Genomic DNA, 26,425 nt, shown 5'->3' with positions numbered 1-26,425 from the left:
TATACTCAAGGGACCCAGCTGGGTGAGTGCTTTGCCTTGCAGCTGCTACATGGCAGAGCCAGGACTCAAGCTGTCTGCCTGACCATGTCCTGTTCTATGGCCCCTGATGCCCGGTGGGCTACTTCTATTTTAAAATGATATAGAATATCTTAGTAACAGTTCAATACATACTAATTTCCCATATGCTCTAACAGATTATACATACATAGGAACAGTGAGCAGAATGAGGATAAAATTGCTAGTTGTTTAGTGGAAACTTACTGAATCAGCTCATGGTTCTCACCATAAAACCTTTTTTTAAAAAAATACTTAATTAAAAAAAAATACTTAATTTAAAAAATTTTATTTTATTGAAGTATAGCCAATTTATAATATCATGTTAGTTTCAGGTATACTATGAGTCTGTTTCTGTTTGGAAAATAAGTTCATTGATATCTCTTTTTTTTAGATTCCACATATAACTGGTATCATGATATTTGTCTTTCTCTGTCTGGCTTATTTCACTTAGTAGGATAATAGTAGTAGTAGGATAATCTCTAGGTCCATCCATGTTGCTGCAAATGGCATTATTTCATTCTTTTTTATGGCTGAGTAATATTCCATTGTATGTATATAACCACATCTTCTTTATCCATTCATCTGTCGATGGACATTTAGGTTGCATTCATGTCTTGGCTATTGTGAATAGTGCTGCTGTGAACATAAGGGTGCACGTATCTTTTTGCATTATGGTTTTCTCCGGATATTTGCCTAGGAGTGGGATTGCTGGGTCGTATGGTAGCTTTGTTTTTAGTTTTTTAAGGAACCTCCATACTGTTCTCCGTAGTGGCTGTATCAATTTACATTCCCACCAACAGTGTAGGAGGGTTCCCTTTTCTCCACACCCTCTCCAACATTTATTGTGTGTAGATTTTTTGATGATGGCCATTCTGACCGATGTGAGGTGATACCTCATTGTAGTTTTGATTTGCATTTCTCTAATAATTAGTGATGTTGAAGCATTTTTTCATGTGTTTTTTGGCTATCTGAGTGTCTTCTTTGGAGAAATGTCTATTTAAATTTTTTGTCCATTTTTTGATTGGGTTATTGGTTTTTTTGATATTAAGCTTCATGAGCTGTTTATATATTTTGGAGATAATCCCTTGTCAGTTGCTTTGTTTGCAAATATTGTCTCCCATTCTGAGGGCTATCTTTTTGTTTTGTTTATGGTTTCCTTTGCTATGCAAAAGCTTTTAAGTTTAATTAGGCCTCATTTGTTTATTTTTGTTTTTATTTTCATTACTCTAGGAGATAGATCCAAAAAGATTATTTGTAGACTTTTTGATGCTGGCCATCTGACCGGAGTGAAGTCATACCTCATTGTAGTTTTGAGTTGCATTTCTCTAATAATTAGCAATGTTGAACATTTTTTCATGTGGCCATTGGCCATCTGTATGTCTTCTTTAGAGAAATGTCTATCTAGGTTTTCTGCTCATTTTTTGATTGGATTGTTTGTTTTTTTGATATTGAGCTGTATGAGCTGTTTGTATATTTTGGAAACTGATCCCTTGTCGGTTGCATCATTTGTAAACATTTTCTCCCATTCTGTAGGTTGTCTTTTCGTTTTGTTTATGGTTTTCTTTGCTGTGCAAAAGCTTTTAAGTTTAATTAGGTCTCATTTGTTTATTCTTATTTCCATTCCTCTAGGAGATGGATCTAAAAAGATCTTGCTGCGATTTATGTCAAAGAGTGTTCTGCCTATATTTTCCTCTAGGAGTTTTATAGTATCTGGCCTTACATTTAGGTCTTTAATCCATTTCCGAGTTTCTACAGTGTTTATTTGTTGATCCTCTTAGTGGAAACCCTTCCTGCACATTTGGTAGAACTCTGCCCTCCTCCCACGTTTGTGAAAAGCTTTGTAGGTAGCTGTGGGGTTTACTGCATATACAGAGAAGTTCTTGCCCGTGAGGGTTTCTCCAATTAGTGGATGCTGTTTCCTTAGCAGCATCTTCAGTTGGAGTTTTGATTTGCTTTCTTTCAGGCTGTGTGACCTGTACCAAGTCATGCGATTTCTCTGAACTTCGGTTTCCTTGTCTTTAAATCATGGATAAAGACTGCCTGGCAGGCTTGTGTGTGTCAGATAATTTATGTTTAAGTATATTCTAAACTGCAAATCACAATGTATATATAGATAGATAGATGATATGACTATCAATTCAGGTATATCATCTATCAGTCCCTAACTCAAAGGTCCCTGATTCATTGTAGGGCCAGTTAATGCCAAAGACATTAGAAAGGTAAGTGCTCAGATGGTTGTAGCATTCTATAAAGACCATTCTTTTGTTCCAGTATTATTTCCATGCTTAGAATGTATATTGAGAATGGAATTGGAATTTTCCTCCTTATTATTTTAATTGTATAAATATGAAGGCTGCCAAGGAGCATCTTTCATGATGGAAAAGGGATCTGTGAAATGATCACAAAGCCAGGGAAAGCAGGGGAGAGATGGAAGAGTCCTCTGCAAATTCAGCATACAAAAGTATGTAGCAAAGGATATCTTACAGTAATAACACGTTAATATTGTAACATGGTAAGAGAAAACATTAAGTGAGAAAGAAAGGATTGTTTTTGACTTAAATGAACTTTAAAACTTGTTTGAAATACAAAGTACACAAAATTGTTAACTAGAAAGCATGGATAGCCCCAAAATCCATGAGGCAAACACTGAGCCAGCCTCTGAGAAAGAAGGGAGTAATTTATTCTTCTGTATTTTCTCTGGGAAAGGAAGCCTGGTGTTGCTAGAAATTCTACCCACTGCTCTCATGTTATGGAATTTACAGAATTAGCCTTCAAAAAATGGCACAACTGTGTTGAAAAGAACAGCATTTTACAAAGCAACTTTTCCCCCACTAAACAAGTTTTATTACTGAGTTACATTAGATTTTTTCAGATGTCCATGAGTTAGTGGCTAATTTTTAATTTAGATTTTCATCACCTCACCACTGCTCAGAAAAGTTCAGCGTGTCCATGACTTCAAAAATTTTTTCCATGAAGTTCTAAAGAGCAGCTTCTAATACTTAAGCACAGACAGATAATACATAACCCCAAAAAGAAGGTTAAGAATAAATTCAGTAAGCTCTTCCATCAGGAGCTTCCGACGTGACAGCTTGTTGAGTTGACAAGCTAACACACCAGCTTCAGTGATAACTTGGGATGTTGATGATATCTGTGCCCTGTTTCAAGCCAGAAACTCTGGACTGTCAGCCATCTATGCCCAAAGGCATCATGCCAAGCAAAAGTGGAAAAAGATGCTTTCATACTTGGAATTTAAACCTGATGTGTTGTATACCTAGTTTGTTAATGTGGACGGTTAACTGCCTTTTCTCAAAATATATGCTCTCCCTATACTACAAAGCTACAGTAATCAAGACAGTATGGTACTGGCATGAAAACAGAAATATAGATCAATGGAACAGGATAGAAAACCCAGAGATAAACCCACGCACGTATGTCACCTTATCTTTGATAAAGGAGGCAAAAATATACAATGGAGAAAAGACAGCCTCTTGAATAAGTGGTGCTGGGAAAACTGGACAGCTACATGTAAAAGAATGAAATTAGAACACTCCCTAACACCATATACAAAAATAAACTCAAAATGGATTAAAGACCTAAATGTAAGGCCAGACACTATAAAACTCTTAGAGGAAAACATAGGCAGAACACTCTGTGACATAAATCACAGCAAGATCCTTTTTGACCCACCTCCTAGAGAAATGGAAATAAAAACAGAAATAAACAAATGGGACCTAATGAAACTTAAAAGCTTTTGCACAGCAAAGGAAACCATAAACAAGACCAAAAGACAACCCTCAGAATGGGAGAAAATATTTGCAAACAAAGCAACGGACAAAGGATTAATCTCCAAAATATAGAAGCAGCTCATGCAGCTCAATATCAAAAAAACAAACAACCCAATCCAAAAATGGGAAAAGACCTAAATAGACATTTCTCCAGAGAAGATATGCAGATTGCCAGCAAACACATGAAAGCATGCTCAACATCACTAATCATTAGAGAAACGCAAATTAAAACTACAATGAGGTATCACTGCACACCAGTCAGAATGGCCATCATCAAAAAATCTACAAACAATAAATGTTGGAGGGGGTGTGGAGAAAAGGGAACCCTCTTGCACTGTTGGTGGGAATGTAAATTGATACAGCCACTATGGAGAACAGTATGGAGGTTCCTTAAAGAACTAAAAACAAAGCTACCATACGACCCAGCAATCCCACTACTGGGCGTATACCCTGAGAAAACCATAATTCAGAAAGAGTCATGTACCCCAATGTTCATTGTAGCTCTATTTACAATAGCCAGGACATGGAAGCAACCTAAGTGTCCATCGACAGATGAATGGATAAAGAAGATGTGGCACATATATACAATGGAATATTACTCAGCCATAAAGAGAAATGAAATTGAGTTGTGGCGAGGTCGATGGGCCTAGAGTTTGTCATATAGAGTGAAGTAAGTCAGAAAGAGAAAAATAAATACCGTATGCTAACACATATATATGGAATCTAAAAAAAACAGGTTCTGAAGAACCTAGGGGCAGGACAGGAATAAAGATGCAGATGTAGAGAATGGACTTGAGGACACGGGGAGGGGGAAAGATAAGCTGGGCCGAAGTGAGAGAGTAGCATTGACATATATACACTACCAAATGTAAAACAGATAGCTAGTGGGAAGCAGCTGCATCGTACGGGGAGATCAGCTCGGTGCTTTGTGACCATCTAGAAGTGTGGGATAGGGAGGGTGGGAGAGAGGCTCAAGAGGGAGGGCTTATGGGGATATATGTATGCATATAGCTGATTCACTTTGTTATACAGCAGAAACTAACAACGTTGTAAATCAATTATACTCCAATAAGGATACTAAAAAAAAATTTTTTTTTAAGTTTATATATATGCTCTCCCCTTGACAACTTTGGTGCCAGAAATTCCAGTATGATTATCGTCTTATGGGCAACATTGAAGTGTTACCGTCTATCCTGTACCACAGTCAAAAAATAATAATAGGAAGAAGTGGGAGAATCACTCAGATGGAGTCGGTTTTACGTTTTGATACTCATCTTACAAGTCTCAATTCTTTCATTCTCTGTCAAGTCCATCAGTGAGGCACATTAGATGACCAGGAGTTTGTTCTGACTGACGCAATCAGACCTAAACACCTCCACTCTCTTTGCTAGGGAAGCTGTGATGTCTCCACCTACCCATCATGTGCTGGTACTTAACCAAGGAGAATGTTTCCAGTTAAAACCAGATCATGGATTTTTTTTTAAAACATGAACAGAAAGGATCCTATTTTCAACTGAATAAATAATAAATCGGACAATATATAAAAACACTGTTTTAGTGGAATTGACCTTGTGATATTTCGTGGTGCCTTAGGCTGGCTGGCATTGAGCGGCATGTTTGCCAAGAGGCACACCAGGCTATCTTTTTCCACTTGTTAAATTTTTGGAATGTTTCTTATTAGATTCAGTCCAGTTCTTGGGTCCACAGGTCAGTGTTGGCTCTTATAATCTGACCTTGATATGTTTTCAAGGGTAGGAGAATTCTCTTCTTTTCTCCTCTTCCTTTTCTTTTTCCAGTATTAAAGAAAATAAAGGGAAGGTGTTTAATGTCTAGAGGAAATGGGGCTTCTTGTGCGGTCCTGTCTCAGTTACGTCAGTTTATGTGTGACTAAAGTAATAAATCAGTAGGGACTCTTCTGAATGCATGCAGGTAACAGAAATCCAACTCAAGATGTCTTAAGCAGAAAAGGGCACATACTTGGGTCATTTTTGGTACAAAGTCCTGGTAGCCTGGGTTCAGGTGCTCATATGACATCTTGGTCTCAGGCTCTTCATGTCTTAGCTCTGCTGTCCTCTGGGTTGGCTCTTTTCCCAATCAGGCTTTCTCTACATGAGGGGAGTTTCAAGTCCAATTCCTGTTAAACTGGAACCTGTGAGAAAGAGGGCTTATCTTACCAAGGGTTCCCCAAAAAGCCCCAGGATTGAGTCCCGCTGGTTCAGATCAGGCTGGTTTGGCTCTTTTATGTGTCCTGAGCTAATCACACAGGAGAGGAGCATGTGTGTGTGTGGTGTGTGTGTGCATGGTGTGTGCGTGGTGTGCGTGTGTGTGTGTGTGTGTATGTGTGAGAGAGAGAGACAGAGAGAGAGAGATGCGATTAGCCAGGCATAGGTCACATGCCTGGAGATGGTTTTAGCTCCACCTGAACCACAGGAACTGAGGGATGGCAAAGAAACTCCTCCTGTGGACAGGCTTTCATGAGCAGAAGTGGCCATGGTTTCTGGGCAGACAGAAATAGCAGTGGTGGACACCTGATTAAACCCATTCTGACATCCGAATTCCAAGAATATCTGATCGACAATTGTTATATTACATGGGTATTCATTTCATTTTTGCATACTTGATTTGATGAGCTTTTTTAAAATACCAGATTTGAAGTAATGAGGTCAGAATTAAAAATTCTGTCTCTGATATCTGATACCTCTGTAACCTTGAACAAGCCTCTTAGCTACTCAGAGCCTTAGTTTTCTCTTCCTCAAGTGAGATTAAGGCCCCCTCACATCGCTGTTGTGAGGCACAGATAAAGTAGTTGTTATCACAGTAGTTTACAAAGTATACAGCTCTACGTTTGGGTGTTTTTAGAAATTATTATTATTTTGAGATAACTCTAGCTTCCTTCTACACTATGCTTTTTCAACTGCAACTGGGAATAAATGCATTTTAAAGTAAAGCTCATAATATTTAGCGGTGTTTTACAAAACTATTTCTGTTTTCCAGCTGGTAGGCCCCAAACTAATACCTTTCCAGAGATGTGGAAACAATAGTTCTTAGGACTGCAAACACTGCACAGGAGGTTCCTATCTGTGTGATAACCTAGTTAGCATTGGAGCTCTTTGGAGAGGATTTATGGATGGTATCCATACTTAAGTGCTTTTAAATACTTTATGAGTTAACATATATTAAAAATGTCATTACATTATATATTAAATTTTATTTTATTTCTCTTATAGTAAAGTGTATGAGTGCTAGGGGTGAGGCCTGACTCTTCCTTATTTTTTAATTCTCTGTAATAAGCATTCCATAAATACTTGTTGACCAGATTACTTTACACAGGTATTAGGCACCACAAAACCACAGGTTTCCAGGACTCCAGCTTAGACACAAACTGGGATGGTCTCAAATCTTTTAGAGAAACAAACTACCTGGAATAGAGGCTTAGATCTGGTAGTTAGTTCATCGTCATTATCGTCAGAGCCAGCACTGATTAATACAACTTTAAAATGAGGAAACTGAGGCTCGGAGACTTTGTGTTGTTGACCCAAGGCCACAGAGATTGTAAGAAGCAGAGCCAGGATTTGAACCCAGGCTCTCTAGCTTCAGAGCCTGTGCTTTAACCACTGTGATGATGAACACCCGGGTTGTGTCTATACCAGCAGACATGACACATTCTAAAAATTCTAGAACCCCAAAAGGCTTCAGTGCAATTTTTTTTAGTCCTCTGACAAATTCTGTTACTAATAGCTAATACTTTATGTAAATGCAAAGTTAGTAGAGAATGGAACCTCTAAGGTGGTGTGGATAAACATTGTATTTAAAGAAGATCCTTTGCTCTTGACATCCAACTTTTCATTCTTTGCAAATCAGGGGTAGCAAACAATTGCTTCACATAACCAGTTGTGAAATGTTGTGACACCCCCCCCTTTCTGTATCGATCTCTACTTTGAGGCTTGAATGTAGTATCACAAAAATTTATAGTAACTTGCAATATCGACATGCACTTATGGCTAGAGGATCCTTTTGTGCTTCTGTTAATGAAAAGCAGAGAACTTTAGGGTGGGAGGGGGCCAGAAAATGTGTCTTGATGCAGCGCCCCTTCTAATACATCCTTAATAAACAGCCACAGGTTTATTCCTGAACTTGTCCCTGTAAGGCAGTCCCCACTTTGTGAGGCAGCCAGCCCCACCATCATCAGAAAAGTTCTAATTAATAGAACTCTTGCCTTATATTGAACTGAAAGAAGCCTCCTTAAAGCTCCCATGTAGTTAGTTAATGCTATCTTCTGAAAACACGAAGAGTAAATCTACTCCCTCTTGCTGAGAATAGTTCTTTAAGACTAAAGACAATTTGATGTCTTCCCTTCACTATATTAACCGCATCCACCTCTTGCCAATAGCATTCTGATAAGTGGGACGCAGGCTACGCAGCATCCGGATTCCCCAGCTCTGGGCATGTCAGTGCCGTTTTAGAACTTGGTCAATGCTCAGTGTATCAGTGATCCTTCCCAACTATGTAATATGCTGCTTTTAAAAGTGTACCTCAGAAAAGTGTGCCTTTCAAGTAATTCCTCCAGTTTATTGATTTCAGTGCTGAACAAGGCAGAACTGAGGAAAAAGTTCTTCTGGTAGCCTTCTACCAGAGACCTCTTAGACTGGCATCATGCAAGAGGATTAAATCAACCAGACCTTGTTTCCCCATACATTCCACAAGGAAAACATGAGGAAATAGTGCGGTCTCAGTAAACATCATTGAATGAATGTCCTGTCCAATACCTCTCTTTTTTTTTTTTTTACCAGAGGCAGGAACCAATGTTGAGCATATAGTTAATAAATGGGTTGAAATTTTAAAAATGACATTGTCGATTTACAAGAAAGGAACATAATGTATATTTTAAAGAGATGTTACAGGCAGAGAACAATTAGTACTTTGCAAAATGGAATTTCTTTGCAGCAGTTCATGTTATGATAAAAAGCAGATCGGTGCAGTTCTGAATGAGTGATTAATATTTCTGCTAATGGCCCTGAAAAATGTTTGTATCAAGAGTCGTGGCATCCAAACTTTGAGGGAGAGCAAGTAAAATAGCCCATATTGCAAGAAACAGCATGATCCCAATTGACTTAAATTCCCTGCAACATCCAGGGAAACTGGGGAGCTGAACAGTGAGATCTGGATTGTATAGACAGTGTTCCATTTTTTTTCCTCTGCTCTGTTTTTTCTTTTCCTGTGAAGAGATTTCATAAATAATTGTGTAATGTCATTTAGGGCTACAACTGTCATATTAGGGAATGCAGGTTATGTATTATCTCTACAAATGAATAACAGGTCACATGGCTATAGTTCTCTCCTATTTCAGCAGCTGAGAGCTTACTTTATGTGCTGTCAGTAGCAGAATCAGAGTTTACAGGGAAAGAGGGAAGAAAAATGGTGGGGGGTGGAGAAAAGGAGGGAGGAGGGGGGAGGGAAGGAGACAGGGAGGAGCGAAGCAGGGAGGAAGTTAGTGAAAGAAAGCTGTAACTTTGGGCAGGCAGCAAGTAATACCAGAATTTGTATCATTTCAGTGTACTTATGATGAGACCGAATGTAGTGTTTACTTCCTCCCATTTTTGCTAGATTGATCCATTCTGACGCCAGCAATAATGGGTCACACATGGAAAAACAACTATTGGCCTGGCTTTTCACTTCCAGCAGGTGATTACCAATCTGTCCAAGAATTTCCCTGATACGGGGTCAAGTTCACAATCATGAAGGTTTGAGAAGACTGCTCATCAGAAAAGTGAAGAAATGACGGGAAGCAGGATTTTTTAGCCCAGCATTCCCTGCAAATAAAATAGTTGATCCAAAACCTTTCACAGAAAGGGCCAGTGGTAAGAAAGCCTGAACTTGTGACGTTCCCGACGTAGTTGAAGAGGAGAATCACACGTGGTTGTTAGAGAGTGTCTACACGTTGCAGAACTCCCCCGTGAAGAGAGGAGGAGGATGGTTCCCACGTCTACGACGGTGGGACGGAAAAATAAGATGCTGGCCTGCGACTTCTGGGTAACTCAGGAGAGACAAAAGCTTCTGATTCCTGGTTTCCAGGCAGGGTTTTGTTGGTGCCCACGGAAGAGGAGGCTGCGAGGGCTGTCGCTCCTGAAGAAAAGAGGTGTTTTCTTTTGCATACGAGGTGTTTGGTGCATTGTTCTTTGACTGATCTGAATTTGTCTGACTCCATCCTTTGACAGATCTCATCTCGTTTTATTCTCTGCTCAAGGAGGCGCTGAGTTTGCTGGCTGCTGACCGAGGCTTCCTTTGTTAGGGTGCCCATTTTTCTTTTGCCTTTGAAGCTGTTTTGTTCTCTCTTCAAGTTTGTTTTTGTTTTATTTTAGAAGAGCTGTCATCCAAGAGAAGAAATGGACTTCATTACTCTTTTAACTTTCACTCTGAACCTTTCGGATTTCTTGTTAGATTCTTTCTGGTCAATTTCTGAACACCCCAAAGTGTGAAAAATTATGACAAACATAAGGGAGAAACAGAGGAAAAGCTTTCTTTTTTTTTTTTTTTTTTCCCGAGCTAGAACAAGGCAGAAAATTTCATCTCTGATAGAATCTGACCAGAGGGCTCTATTCACACAAGCTTCTTTATTAAACTAGCTACACAGCATTGGCAGAATCCCGAAGGTTTTCAGAGCCTAATTGGTGTTACTGAGTGGGTGGAGCTATCGCCCACTTGCTGCTTCTAAGGCCCATCAGCCTCTGAATTCCAGTTTACCACATACTGGTCCTGACAAAGGAAAATGTATCATGTCCATAGCAATCCCTATTCCATAAACGTTGACTAAAAGCAGTGCTGACCCCTACTCACTTTGCGACCCATGCCTTGTACCCAATAGATGAGCAGTAATTATCTCTGGATCAATGTCAGGGTGCCAGGAAGACAGGTTCTTATGCTGTAAACGTTTTTCCACATTTTCAATTTGTGCCTGAAAGAGTAATCCCTTTGCAGCGTAGAAAGCATAGACTTAATTTGGATATAATATGCTGGGTTTTGGGGGAAGACTTCTCCGAGAAGGTGACACTGGAGTAGAACGTGAGGTATGGGAGCTGGTCCTGCAGCGTCTGGAGAAGGGGAAACAAGGGCAGAGGCTTTGAAGCAAGAGTGTGCTTTGCTGTCCAGAACCAAGTGAGCAAGAGAGCAGAGAGGTAAGGGCGGGCATGGGAGCCGGAGGATGGAGATCCTTGCCGGCCATTATTAGGACTCTGAATTTTCTTCTGAGTTAAATGGAGCAGAACAGCATGATCTGGCTTTCACTTTAAATGGATCATTTGGGCTGTTGTATTGAGAATAAACGCTAAGGGGGCAAGGATGAGAGCAATGAGTTTGGAAGCCTAATGGAAGAATCCGAGTGAGAAAAGGTAGTGACTTGGACCAGGTAGTGATAGGAGGGTGAGAAGATTTTAGAAGTAGATTCAGTAGGATTTGCTGCTGGAATGAATGTGAAATGTGAGCAAGAGGACGACCCCAACTGGAAGAAGAGGGTTGCCATTTGGTGAGATAAGAAAGCTTACAGGGAAGGTGAGGTGATCCGGAGCTTGGTTTGGGGCATTTAAGGTTAGGATACCTCTTAATCACCAAGATTAAGAGAGGTGTTAAGAAGGCAGCTGGATGTCTGAATCTGGAGTTCAGAGGAGAGATCTGGGCTGGAGACATAAATTCGGGAGTCGGGACAGGATGAGACCACCTGGTAAAGCCAGAGAAGGAAAAGGGATTGAGGTCTGATGCTCCAGGGACCAGAGGATGGTGGGAGCCAGCAAAGGAGGCTAAAAAAGGAAGGAGTGATCAAGTGTCAGGAGGTCAAGGAAAATGACCAGTTGGATTTGACACAATGAAAAAAGCAGTTTCGGCAGAGTAGGCTCAGGTGAGGACGGGAGAAGGGGAAGCAGAGACCATATAGATACTTCTTGGGGGGATTTGCTTCTTAAAGAACAGGAATCGGAACAGGAGCTCGGGGAGAATGTTGGGTCAAGGAAAGGGGCTTGTTTGCTTTTAATGGAAGATGTTTCAGTACTTACAGGGAATGTTCCAGTAAAGAAGGGAGAACAGACGGTGAAGGAGAGAGAATTTATTGTAAATTACTGGGTTGCTACCAACTGAGCAAAAAAGAAGTCAACCTTTAGGAGAAAGACTTTGGATATAGGTAATACGCTTTTTAGTTTGTTACTAGATTTGAATGCAAACGTGTGGTATTTTCTGAACTGTATTCGTGGTAACCTGAGATACATAATGGTAACAATAGCAATATGTGTGTTGCATTTTAAGAAAACATTTCCAGAATCAGGAGAGAGGTCTGAACTCAAGATAAAATTGTGTACCTCTAAAAGTGTGCTAACTTCATCACCAAAGAAATAAACATTAAATTATTGATATCTCAGTTCTAAGATCGCTATACCTTAACCCCCATTTATTTGGATTTCATGGTAATTCAAGTTCAGATCAACTAAATTAAGCTTCACAATGTATGAGGAAAAGGAACTGAGAGAAAATTAATAAGCAAATGAAATTGCAAAGGGTGTTTACCATCCTTTTCCAGAATTGTTTCCAGGCTCGTACAAGCAGCTCTTTAGCATATAGGTGTGCCTCTCTCTTCAACAAAGTCAGCGGTGCTTTTTCAGCCTTTATCAGGAAAAACGAGACCATCTCTAACAAGAAGTCTGCAAGGTTAATCTCTGGTGCATTTTGCCAGAAGAGTGTTGTCAGTGATGTAGTTTACTGAAGGCACAAGTGGCAACATCAAAGTAGATCAACTAAACGTGATAATGAAGAGCAGTAATTAATGTTCCTATGGTGCTTGACCATTTGCCAAGAAATATCGAACACATTCTGTGATTCCATTCACTCAGTCAATACGTTTGATGGCTTCTGTATTCCAGGTCCTAGAAACAGAGATGTGAAAAAGTTCCCTCTCGCGTGAAGCTTACTTAGCACGAGCCACACGACAACCTGATGAAATAAGCAGGCCAAGTGCTATTCTTCTTCTTCTTTACACATGAGGACGTTCTGAAGTTTAATTAAAACTTAGATTTAAATCACTTCTGTTCTAGGAATTGGGGCCCCAGATGAAATTTTCTCACTGCTATTTTCTTTCTAAAAGCTTTTGAACACTCTGTACTTCAATGCATGTTGTACCCTGAAGTATCATCTTCATAAATGTAATGAAATTCTGCAGGGGAAGCTCTTTTGCATTTAAAAAATTCATTCCAACACGCAGCCTGATAACCACGTGTCTAGAAGAAGAGCCATTTCATGTTATGAGGACACCAATTACAGCTGGTCTACCTTAAGCTACTGCTCTTACGCGCCTGGTAAAGTCTTTGCTACCGTCAGAATTACTGTGATGTCTGACATGTTATCAGCTTTTTAAAAAACCATCTCCATAACTAAAATACAATTAACTGCCTTTATTTTAAACTCTGTTTTTTGAATCTGACTTTTTACCATTTGCACTGAGGCACATAGTTATTGGAAATGAGAGAGGATTTCCTTTATCAAGTTTGAACATACCTTATAAGTGAAAAATAGTTATTGTAACACCTTTAAAAGGTATATAAGCCACATGGGAACTCTCTTCAGTGTATATGACTAGAGGTGGGTTTTATTTCTTCACTGAGAAAATCTTATATGGAGTTTTAAAAATAAAAATAATTATGGCACAAGACCCTCTCTTCCCTCCTTAACTTTCTGGTAACTTCTGTGACTGTTGGAAGATATATTCATGTAACAGGATGCTAAGGAGGAACTTGCCTGTAGGTACTAAGTATTGCACGTTCTAAAGAGAGAGCTGCTGATAAGGGAGCCAGACACCCTACTTGGAATTTACCAACAGGTGGTGAATCCTGCCCTGCACAGTCAGCCTCCTGTCCACAGAGTCAGAAGATTGGTGCTGGGGGCGGGCCAGGGGGGCAGAGAATTGTCTGAGCCACTGTGGAAAGAACCGAGGCTTCTCCTCCCTTCCCATGGGAGGGGAGAGAGTGCATCCCCATGCAACCCAAGCCTAAGGAGAAGGTCTCCAAGAGGAATGCTCACCCGAAGTGAGGGAACCAGCCAGAAGGGGAAACTGGTATCTCTCTCCCTAGGTGAACTTCTGGGAGCAGATGCAGATAAACCAACCTGAACTGAGGAAGAGAGAACTGGAGGGAGATGTCCTGGCAGAGAGGAGGATTGGTCACAGAGCAGACTGCTCTGCGTGGCAAGGATGTATATATGTGCTGTGGATGAGCAGTCAGGAGGCGGGGCTCGTGCACTCTCCCCTGCATCCCACCCAAGGGGCGTACACGTGTCCTACCTAAGAAGGCTGGATGGGGTTGGGGAAAGTCAGGCTAGAGCCACATTTCTCACATCAGGGACTGTGCAGTAGGGACATCCCTCCCCAGCAAAGACCTCCAGAGAACCTCCACAGATACGGTAGAACCCAGGGCGGGGCAGCTCCTATGAGAAGGATCAGAGACCAAGTTAGTGTTACCCTGAGAAGCAGTGACAACCAGCAGGGAGAATTCAGCCACTGTCAAGTAAGAGAGAGGCCCTTGTCCTTCTCCTGTATCCTCCGGCCCAGCTAAGTGCATGAAGGAGGCTGAGCTTGGCATGGGGGACATCCAAGGAGGACCGTGCCACCCTACCTCGGGTTTCTTTAAGCCTCAGGACTGGAGTGTGGTGGGGAAGGGCAAAGTTTGAATCATAAATGATATTGGAGTTTTATAAAAAAGTGAATTCTTCATAACTCAAAGTGACCAGGAGGTCATGCAGGCTGCCCAGAATGTCGATTGGCCTGTTGCCCACCAGGGAGGAGGGACTGGGCATGGCCCGTTTGGGAGGAGTTGACTGGAAAACAAAACTTTTAAGGTATTTGAACCCCTGTAGAGTTGAGACTGTTCCATGAACTGGCTCCATTTATATATATTTGTTTCAGGATTAGTAAACAGCCTCCATATAACTGAATATTCTCTCCGTCTTCTGGCGAGGTCAGTACTGGGCTGGCATTCCTCCCTAGCCATCCTGGCAGGCTGACACGTTGTGACACTTCCCTGTGTGACCACAGCAAGCCACTTAACCTCTCTGAATGTCCTTCTCTTCATCTGTCAGATGACAGGTGATCCCTGCGTTACTTCTAGCACTAAAAGTCTGTGAAAGTCGTAGAAGATGTAATTTCTGTAAAAGAACTATCTCAGAACTGTGGGTGACAGTGCTTTAAGGGTATCCTAGAAGTATGTTTGGCGCCGGTTAAGATGGTAGTCGTGCTGAAGCATGGAATTAATATATTTAAATCAGATGACACCTATTGGAGACGAGGCTGGGGGTTTAATGGCCCCAAGACTTAACTTGCTAGAGATTTAATTTTTGCAGAGAAGGAAGGGGAAGATGCCCCTGTGGAGAAAATAGCATGAAGTTTAGAGCAGAAACTGAGAATAGCAGAGCTGGTTTAAGTGGGAGGTGGTTGGAGGTGCCTTTTGGTCAGACCCCAGGTATCTTACTTTCTTAACAGAATGCCAATTACCTGACAGTCTGTCCCCAGCAAGCCATCCAGATGACAGAAGGGATGGAAAGCAAAGATGTAGGTGTGTGTGGAGCTGCCTTTGGAACTGGAGAGAGAGATGTTAAATTTCTGGTGAGCGTTTCTGGGAGGGTGGAGGTGGGGGAAACATTTAGCCAGGGATAAGCTTTCTTTTCCACAGCGCATTTGCTGATGATATTGTTCTTTGCTGGGTTTCTAAACTGTGTTGTGGTTCCATTCTTATCTCCTTCCTGCACTGATCTTTGTGCGCTCTGCTTGTGAATTCTGGGGATGTTCGCAGCGCTTGGCTAAATAAGTTCAGGCGTTCTGCCATTTTCTGTGATTCAATTTCATGGTGTCTTTTAGATGATGGAGTTCAGGAAAAGAACTCTGTAAAGGTCAAGCCAGGAGTCTCGTTGGTTTATCTGGTGGTTTCTGCTATAACTCCTGGGAGGGTGTTGGTTCATTTGGCATTTGGTTCTAAGCAAACATTACTGCCTTTGAATAATTGTTGGTTGTTAGATTGTTAATGGTGTGGTAGAGAATCCGCATCATGGAGCAGATTCATTAGGCTCCCAGACACCAAATGGCATTCCCCAAAGTTTCTGGTTGAGGGACGGAGCTGAGCTTCCCAACCCCAGCCCCTCCCTGCTGTGCCTCCTTGGGGCCCCTCCACCACCACACATTCCCTCTGCTGGGCAGCAAACTGACACTTCTCCCTTGTTAATCACAGAGCTTTGCTCTTGAGAGCTCTGGAGGGGAAAAATCTCTCTAGGTTTATCAACTTGAGCAATGACTAAGTTAGGAAAGTCATTTTATTGCATTGTTTGCTCTCGGTCATTTGAAGATAAGAAAATTAAAATGTTTGACCTGTGTTAAAGATTTTTTTCCCATCCTTCTTGAACTTCATAAAAATATTTATCCTCTGAAACGAATGACATGAAGAGGGAAGGTATTTCCGTTCTCTTCAGCAAATGTAAAACACAGTTTGCTTTTTCCAAGATGTGAATGGATTGGTAATTTCCCTTGACATAATACTAATGCATAAATGGTCTTTTTTTTTTCCAGCCAACCCAAAAGTGTTTTTAGGCAAAAGAATGACTTGAAAGTCAATTATTAAACCTCGGGCACCCTGAAAGTTTTTTTGGTGTTTTGAGTTGTTTTTTTTTTTAAGAAATATGATTCTTTGCTTTTTATTATTTTCCTCCTTCCCTTCTTTGATGCTACCTTGGTAGCTGCCGTGTTTTAAATATTGACAAGATGAGATAGTTTTCTGTTTATATCAGCAGTCGTCTGTCTGTGAGATATGGACGAATCAGAACGCTGGATTTCCTTTCTCAGCCATCCATCAGGTTCATAATGTAAGGTTACAAATGGTTATTTTTCTCTTCCTGAACTTGAGCTGTGTCGTGTGTTGCAAAGTGTCGTCAGTAGCTATAGGGACCATGTCCTGGCAATGCAGAAAATTTGTGATGTCTAACAACTCCTGAAATTTCTTTTGTCTCTTATACTTCATTCACTGTGCCTTGTGACTAGTTAACGTGCAAACATTGTCCTAAAATAAGAAACATACTTGGTTTTGAAGTCTACAGTTAAAATCTGTCCCATGTGAGTTTGGCTTTCATCCCAGGTGTCTGCGTTAACTTGCTTTTACAGGAAAAAGGAAAAGGGTAAATTGATATATATATATACCCATGTATATATCAGTGTTATTCTTCCCCATTTTGTATTTCCCATGTCCATGGGCTATTCAGTCCTTTGTGCCTAACAATTCTTAAAGGTTCATGCACTTTACTTGTGAGAAATATTTGAGTATGATTTGCATGATATTATATATAAGTTTTATGCAAATATGGGAGGAGTATAGCCAGGAGAGGCACCATTACAGCTACAAAGTGGTTCTCAGCCTTTTTCTTTTTTTCCACTTGACAGTACTGAACTGATCTTTGGAATGTGTGTGAAATCATGACCTGTTTTACTCTGAGCTGCTTAATATTCAAATATTCACAGTTCACTTTTGCATACTTTTTAAAAATTCATTTTTGTTTGGAAAGGAAACATTTTAATGTCTGGGTTTTTTTTCCATTTTGTATTTTAAAATCCAATTCTATTTTCACACTCCGTTAAATTTCTCTTATTGGATAGCCTGCTGTCTAAGAGGTTGAGGCATTTGGTTGAGAATCACTAAGCAGAGCTCTTGGGGTGGCATGCAAAGGGCATCTTTTGAGGTGCCATGTCAGGCACACCCCTCCTCCTGTGCATGGGAATTTCTGGCACTTGGGGACCACAGTGTCTATACATTGCCTGGTACTGATGCTCCAGTGACCCAGCAGTTCCTCCTGAACACGTAAATTCTAACCAGTGCTTTTTCGTGTTCAGAAGTGGCCATCTCTGCTCTTTATCATCAAAAGGAACAAATTCAAGATAACCAGCTGCATTTGACCAAAACAGCATTCTTTATTCTTGAAGATGTTTTAAAAGAACTGCAGCAGCATCTTGTTTTCACGTGTGTGTGAATGTTTGTAGGAGACCTTTCCTTACATTCACATCCAAATACATGTGTACGTATTTATAAATATAGAGCTATATGTAGCCTTCTTCAAAGCTGTAGAGATAATGGAAAGTAAATGTAATTACATATATCATACATGTTTGGGTAGCCCATCTCTGTCATTTGTCAGAATTATTGAAAGTGAAACCTGAAAATAACAGTCGTCATTTAAAATCATTTTAGTTTTTCATTAAGTGTTCTCAGTAGAGAATAATGTTTGGTAATATTCAGATCTAAATGTACAAGCAGGTAGGTGGGAGCAGTTCCTAGTAGAAAAGATTTAAAAGCTTCTATTTAAAAAATCAATTAAATCCTAATTTTAAAAATTCTTTAAAGAATAATACAAGGCCTGGAAAATACCATATCTTCCTGTTCATGTTAGGAAACTAAGTCATAATCATAGCTTTTAATTATCTACTGACGTCCTTACAAAACTGTTTTCTCAGGAAGTAAGTAAGAATATAGATGATGTTTCCCCTTTGTATTCTCAGAACATATAGAATATGTGATATCTTCAGTTTCCATTTTGGGGGGTAGAGAGCTATGTGATATGATGTTTTAGAATTATATGTCTGGTGCACATGAACTAAAACCTTGCAGTTTTACCACCCTTTGAAATAATGAAAAGATTAAAAGCTACATTTTGGAATCCACCATCCAATAAAAAGCTCTGAAATTTTGCAAATTTTTTTCTGTGTTATAACTAAATTCAGTTAGCAGTTTTATACTTTCAGCTGGTGGTATGAGACATTTAATATAATTACATTATATTGGGTACGGCCCAATTATAATCCTTCAAACTCAGCAGGCTATGAATTTCTAGTTGGCAGTTGGCAAATACCTGTTAAGCAGAATCAATTCTCCGTTTAAAACTTTAATCTCAAATTATGTTTTTCTTTCGTATTGGAAGGTTAATTTTTATTTGAGTTTGAAGGGGTAGTTAATAATGTACATTTTCCTCTGTTTAACTGATATATATTAAAGGAAATAAATACATACGTATATGCCAAGTAAACAAGCTTTTAATCCATGGCCAAATTCTTGGACTGTTAAGAGCATTCAATACGTGAACCTAAAGAAAAGATTTTTCTCTAAGTATTTTAAGCTTTAAAGAAATATCCTGAAGATACTTAGTAAGAGGGCCTTGGATCATTTTAATTTCTCTTCTGCAACTTCTTAAGCCTTTTAAAAAGCACTGCCAGTCACTAATAATTTACAGTGTGACAGGCTTTTACCCCAGGCTTTTTCGATTTTATTTTGTTATTCTAACTAAATAGTATTGCTTCATTGTAACCCATGTTTAGATCTACTTTTCAGTAAAGATAAGACTTGATTATAAACCATTATTTCAGGCAAAAGACTTTTTAAGTCTGTTTGATTTTTATTTAATATTTAACAAGCATTTTTAACTGGGAAAGTATTAATGTTTTAAACTTACCTGAAGAAATAGAGATATTATCTAGATACGAGTGTACTATTTAACAAGAGCTAATACTGGGCTTCAAAACCGAAATAATTTTATATGCGAGGCAAAACCCCATCTTGGCTTTTTGGTCTCTACAGCTGCTCCATATTAGCACTGCTCTACCTCTTTCCTCCATAGCTCATTCCTGCTGTAATTCAGCCTCCAAAAGCATGGAGACCTAAGGCACCCTTGTTCTCCAAGCACTTTTGTTTTTACTGTCCGTCAACCAGGTGAAGCTGAATGCCACCCCAAGGATCAAGGCCACATCTGCCCTTTACAATAGAGTAATGAGGAGTCCATCCATTCCCACTGAATTAATTCCAAAGAGAAAAATCAACACGTACAAGCAGAGTCTTCTAAATATTCTTAGATCTAAGGTTAAAAAAAATCAGTTGATGAATTTCCAGGAAGAAAGGAAAATTATTTCCTTATAAATTCAATTTTAAGAACACTTTTCCCTCTGTTTGAAAACGAATTTCTGGAAATAGCACTAAGTATGACAAAATTCAGTTTCTATTTCCAGAAAGGTAGATTCAGTCCCTGTAGGGAATTTTTAAAATATTTGGACTGGAGCAAAGTTTTCTGGGCCTCAAAGAAAATGAAGTAAGGATTCTGTTTCTCTTCCCTATAATTATCTCCCCCCATTGCACGTAGGGAAAGTGTGTCAGATCACTCTGGATTCAAAGCAGTGGTTTGTGATTTCTGGACAAAGTGGAGTCATAGGAGAGCAGATGATGGCGCTGCCTAAACTGATTAAATGGAAGCACCACTGATTTCTTCAAGTGGTTATCAAATAAGAGATGGAAATGATCTCCAGACTGAGGTGCTGTATGCTGGGGCTTGTAATTCCCAAAATGGCTGCTGCGACTTCTGTGGATGATGTAAATATTTGCATCGGCATTCTGCTTTCAGTATATGTGGAACTCACATTGAAATTCAATTATAAAAGTGCCTGAGTTAATTCAGCAGTTAGAGAATGAGTTTGCATATGATTTGCATGCTTAATGTACGAACACCTCAAATGTCCCCATAACCCCAGCTTCACCCACCCATCCCCACCCCTACCCCACAACCCTTGCCCCACAACCCATGGTACCCCCAGCTCCTGCCATGTCTGTTCAGGCTTTTCTGAAAACTGCCCATTGAGCTTGGCCAAGGTGAACCTCAGCTAAATGATGACAGGGCTAACGTGAAGATTGGATGCTTGCTTTGGGTTGTCACGTCAGCGGACACTGGATCGAAGGATCTTTTGAGGTCAACCAGCTCCTTTTGTATCATTCCACAAAGTTGTGTGCCAACTTCTGTTGTTCCGTTAACAGTGTTACCTGTGACTTAAATGTACGACACCTGTTTGCTATGTTGTTGTTGCTTTATCGAGGGAGGGGGAGAACAGGGGAAAAGGTTAATGGGGGGAGATTAGAGAATGATTTGCTAGATGTGAGGAGAGCTTTTAGTTAAGAACTCACAGCTGCATGTTTCCAGAGTTTTACCTTATTTAAAGGTTATTACACTCAGCTTCAAAATAATATGGAAATTCGCATATTCTGCATTTTTAATTTTATACTAGTTTTTTTAAGACCAAATCACAACCAGTTGAAATAAAGACTGGAGAGATAATAAAGATCCAAACATTTGAGAGAGAAGGAAAAGAAAAGATCAAAATAGGAAGCCAGAGGAAAACTTACTCCTAATTAATTAATTGCAATCAGTTATTGCTTTCACGAAATAACAGTTTGTATAAACATGAAGAAAAAACTCAAGAATGAGTCAGGGATGGGTCATAAAACATAGGATTTCTGTTTAAAAATGCCAAAGTAAGTATTCCAGGTAAAGCCTTAACAATATCAACAGACGGGAGATGGGAGAACGGAGCCCTGTGAGAGTAAATCAGCAACTAGAACAGAACTAACACACAGAGTAGCTCAGGGCAGAGCGTAAGAGACGAGCAGAGGGGTTCTGACTGGTCACACACTCTGGTGAGAAGCCAAGGAGATACTACGAGGCTCACTTTGCTCTTCCCGTGGTTGAGAGTCACCCATCTTAAGGAGAAAAGCTACAGGCTCTCTGCTTCATGAAAAGGCTTGTGCATTCCTCTGCCTCTATGACAAGGCCTTTGCATTCCTAAGGGGCTCTAGAATTCTTTTGTTTTTTAAAGCCAGTTAGAAATTTCCAGATGGCAAAGCGTACGCCTAACCCTTTCCAGTAATGACAGCCACCTCATATTCCTCGTAATGTAAGTCCAAACTGCACAGGGAAAAAGTGGAACGGTAGTCGTCTTCCCCAAAACACACATCCTATTTAAGCTACTCCTGGAGACTTGGGGCTCTTAACCTTTTGAACTTTCTAGAGCATTTCAAAGAATTTAATGAAGGTTATGGACTTTTTTCCCCCAAAACATACACCTACATCCAAAATTTGGCATTCTTATCCCAGACTTCTTGAAAGTCCTCCTTAAGAAATCCTAGTGCCAACCCGTTTGCCAGTACTTCTGTGGAACTTTGTCTCTAGCCAAGGTTTTATTTGGTTTTGGAGCTCATGAGACCTCTTTATACTCTTCCAGCTCCTGAGAAAGGTAATTTCTCATAATTCTGTTAAGACCAACCAAATCCAAGTTAGAGGGAGAGTGGCTTTGGAAATCTGCCTGTTGTCTAGATTGAGTTATGTCCAACAAAGAACCAAATCTTGAACAATCAGAATCTTTACGAGCGAAAGGAGAAATCTCCCAACACAGGCCTTTGACTTTATAGATGCTCATACTAAACCATTACAGTAATAAAACATATCAAGGTTAACCTCATGGAAAATGATAATTAAAATGATAGAATGTCCTTCTGTCTTAGGTCTGTCTTTGTGGACATTTATGTACTATATGATATACCAGCATATGGGAATGTGCTTGTATTTGTGATTAGGATCCTCAAGTACATGCATGTGCATGTATGACCAAACCTGGTATTTAAATATTTATTTTTCATTCATGCTTTAGGTTTTCTGAGGGAGCTGGCTGAGTATATCCAAGACAACCACAGTAGTATTGTATTGATACAAATGAATTCAGAGGAGGGAAACTAGGTATCATCCGTTAGTATATTTTTCTTCTAAAATTCTGTTTAGTGTCACACCTACTGTATCTTTTCTCCAGAGATATAAAATTATTCAGAGTACATGGTACATGTCCTAACTGGGAACTGAAACCGATGGAACTGTGTATTCTGAATGCAAAAGCAGTTCAAACTAAAAATTTCAGTCAAGTTTAAAAACAGAAAAGTCTTTCAAAGATTGTATGTTCTTTTCTGTTGGAACAGAAAATTAGTAAATCATTTATGAATATATTCGTGTTTTATTTTAAAATTACTTACCTTAGGGTGTCATTCGAAAAATAGAATAGGTCAACTTCTTTCATACCTCAAAAATTAACTCAGCTTTGGGAAATATGACGCTAAGACATATAAAACCATAACAAACATATAATATACATTTGCACGTTTACAGCACACAGGTATAAGGTGAACTCAGGCCAGCTATAGGGAATGAACTTGGCCTACTGCTCATGTTACCTCTAGAATAAATGTGATTTTCAGACAGGAGACTGGGGAGAACCTTCCATTACCTTGCGACCTCCAAACGAAGCCACAGCCTCAACTCCAGTGCAGTACTGGCAACACCACCCGGAAAAGCTCATCTTCCAGTCGTGTGATTACAAAGCTTTTGTAAGTTACCCAGAATTCAGTACTTGGGTACCAGCAGGGATAGAGGGTACATTTCTAACCTGTTTACTTTTATATTGAAGGTATCCCCAAATGTCCATCACTGAAATTCCTAAAATGTTTTCCCCTTCTCTTTTTTCTTAAAGTAGCCTTCTCACCACAGAGAAAGTCCAAATAAATAGAGCTTTATAACCCTTTTAATCTTGTAAGCGCAAGGTCTGTTTTATCTCCTTATATAGTTGTATATTTTAAATTAAATGTGATAAACTGCTATCTTAAAATGGAAATGAGTATAAATACAGCACATATAGACATTTCCACTTACAAATCTCAAAACATTGGGTCTACTGCTCTATATAAATACCAGATTCTTTTCATTGTCATCATTTGGATTATATTACAGTACTGGGCTTTTTTTTTTTTTTTTGAAATAGGAGAGAGAATCAGGCTTAGCTGAGAATTGTGAATGATATGAACAGGTAGATGTTCAAAAGATACCATTGGTTTGGGGGCAGGTGGTTGTCATGACTACAGCAGGGAAAGTGGCTGAACCCAGGACAGAGCATTGCAACTGTCTCTCTTTAAAATAAATGTTTCAATTAGGACAAAGTTTCCTGATACCTTAAAAGATAGGGATTTCACCACGATCATTTTCCTTAATTTGATGAAGATGTGGATGTTCTGATTATCTCACAGTAGTTTAGGGTTTTTTTTCATTTTGTGCTCTCTGCACCCCTTTAACTGCTTATATCTTGAAGCATTGGACTCATTTCAATAGTGATCTTCCCAGAACTGGGGGATTGAAATGCCTCCCTCCTCCAAGGCTCAAATGCCAAATCCCTGAGCCTTTCTTGGAAGGCTTTGACCAAACCCTCTGCTATTGTGCCCTTGCACAACCTCTTCAAGTCAGAGACCTCCCGGGTCGGTAGGACTGATTCCCAACCCAGTTTTTGCAGAGTGCCAGGGTCTCCTCAGTCATGTCAGGAAAATAATTATTTTAATGCACTCTTTTAAAAAAGACATATAGAGCTCTTTCTGTTTTTTGAAGGGAATTAGAGAAAAATGATAAATGGGAAGAACCCCGTTGAAGCTTCAAAAGGTTGAAGGGGAGTCAACTGATAGAAAGACAAAATAGACATTTTGCTAAAAGCTATTTGCGCCCCCAGCCAGAATTTGAAGCATGCGTGACGATTTGTACCAAGGCAGTATTGGAGCCGATCACCTAACGGCAAAGTGGTTGGTCATTCCTGGGAGGAGACATTCAGCCCCATTCAGCCCCTCCAGTGTCAGTTTGCACCAAAGACTCAGCTCTCTGGGCTGTGGAACAACTGTGAATGACATTCCCCCTCCCCGCACGCTCCCAGCCTGTTCTCAAGTGGATCAACCACAGGGCACACAGCTGTGAATGAAAAAGGTCCAAAACTGCATCTCTGCCTCAGAACAGCCTAACGTTAATTACCTATGCAGCCAACTAAGTCCAAATGGGGTGCATGTTGCTTAGCTTCTCAGCTGTCTCATACAGCCCTGTAATTACATAGATAGTGATGTGATTTATTTTTGCAGACATAGCTGCCTCAAAAAACAAGGGAAAACATTTTTAGATGCCCCCGTTTTGCAGTTAAATATGATCTGAAAGATGGCGTCTTTAGAAACTGCTACAGTTTTATTATAAAGAGCAATTTACAGCTTTCAGAACTGTGCTTAATTCTGCTGCATTCTCTCTATACGTGCATTTATTTGTTAGAATTAGTTACCGTTAGTTTTTAAAAGTTATGCAGCAGCCTACAGCCAGGAAACCTGGCCAGTAGTACTTCTACAGTCTGCTTTTAAATTGCTACTCATATTTATATTCTGTTTTTCATAAATCGTTAAATTTTTTTTGTATTTCAGTATTTAGGTTCTATGCTGATAAAAGAGCTCAGGGGGACAGAATCAACCCAAGATGCTTGTGCAAAAATGCGGGTAAGTTTGCCAAACCATTTTATTTCTAGTCACTGAAATACTAAATACTGGCTGTGGGTACAGATTGCCACTTTTCAGATTACTATTTTCTTCATCTGTTGGTCTGCTGAATCACATTGGTGTTATATAAAAAGGTGTTTGGGTTTTTTTCATGTTTTTATATTTGAGCTTATGTCACTGTAGTTTGAGCTGATGTCTATTTAATTCAGTTACTCTTATTTTTAAAGAGTTAAAGTAATTTTATATACATTGATCATTCTCCAGATTAGGAGAAAAATGACCTTTAGTTTACTACAAGAAAATGTTTTAAGCACTCACTTGACAGCCTGAGAATATTTACTGAAAAGACTGCCAACTAACTAAAAATTAACAAATGGAGAATATTGAGAGCATATTATAAAAAGCTCATTTTCCTTATGAGCCTTCTTAATTATTCATTTTTTAATGTAAGAAAAACATTCAGCTCTGAGCTGAATCATATAAGGACACAATGTTGACAGAAACGGCAATTCCAAATGTCTGTGATTGGTGGCTGCTGAGTTCTGAGGAGTCTGTATTAGCCAAACCGATTCTCACTCACACTGCAGATCCATGTGACCTTTTTCTTTCATGTGTCCCTATTCTTCTTCCTCCATAGCACATGTGTAGAGGATATATGGTGATATCTGACTGATGATACAAATTAAGAATATCGGACTTAGTCCATATAGCAACTAATCAGGGTCAAATTTAAGATCATTAGCAAGTGAACCCTAACTTTTGTCATTTATTTTATATGAGCACCTTTTGATGGGAAATACTTAAAAGCATATAATTTAACAGTTACAAAGGTAAACATGTAATGTCCATTGCTCATGAAAAGCTCAATACATGTGAATCTTCATGAATTTGACACCTCAGTAATGTAATCGTCATTTTTTTTTGTAATCGTCATTTTAATATTTTGATCATTTCAGTAGCAGAAAAACTGAAACAGTTATCCTTCTATTTGATGTAGTTATACTTAAATTGTCAGGACCAGTGAATCTTTATCCCAGGTACTGTTTAGATGAAAAACACTGTGACGCGTGCAGCAACTCAAGTTCTAGTTCTGTTGCTGCTTACTTGCCTTAGGAGTCAGTTTTTAGTCATAATAATAATAACTGGTAGCATTTACTGAGTAGTTACAGTGTGCCAGTCTTCTGTGCTGAATACTTTGAGTGTTCAGCTCATCCAGTCTTTACTACAAAGCTATAAAGATTAGTACAATTGTTGATCCCATTTTGCAGATGGAGAAACTGAGGTTTAGAGAGCTTAAATAACTTTCTCAAGGTCCAGCAGTGAATAACTTGCCAATCTGGGACTGGGTCTGTCTGACTCCAGATCCCAAGCTTTTAACTACTA

The 26,425-nt window shown here is 39.5% G+C and overlaps 1 protein-coding gene across 18 annotated transcripts in view; it reads left to right on the top strand.

Annotated features, from left to right (window-relative positions):
• The window catches only part of ANKS1B (ankyrin repeat and sterile alpha motif domain containing 1B), a gene marked incomplete at both ends in the record, with an annotated part of 1,159,914 nt that overhangs the window by 1,081,473 nt on the left and 52,016 nt on the right, over positions 1 to 26,425 (top strand). For 8 of the 18 annotated variants that reach the window (XM_082666412.1, XM_082666411.1, XM_082666410.1 and 5 more), the window contains 2 exons: positions 22,955 to 23,083; positions 24,971 to 25,042. In XM_082666412.1, coding sequence (XP_082522538.1) covers positions 22,955 to 23,083; positions 24,971 to 25,042 — 201 coding nt within the window. Of the gene's footprint in view, positions 1 to 16,643; positions 16,719 to 22,954; positions 23,084 to 24,970; positions 25,043 to 26,425 lie in introns of all 18 variants that reach the window. The other 10 variants (XM_082666409.1, XM_082666408.1, XM_082666407.1 and 7 more) reach the window with 2 other exon arrangements.

The sequence above is a fragment of the Grampus griseus genome (genome assembly GCF_964374135.1).
Source record: "Grampus griseus genome assembly, chromosome: 11".
NCBI lineage: Eukaryota > Metazoa > Chordata > Mammalia > Artiodactyla > Delphinidae > Grampus > Grampus griseus.
This window is presented reverse-complemented; position numbering and strand designations above follow the sequence as displayed.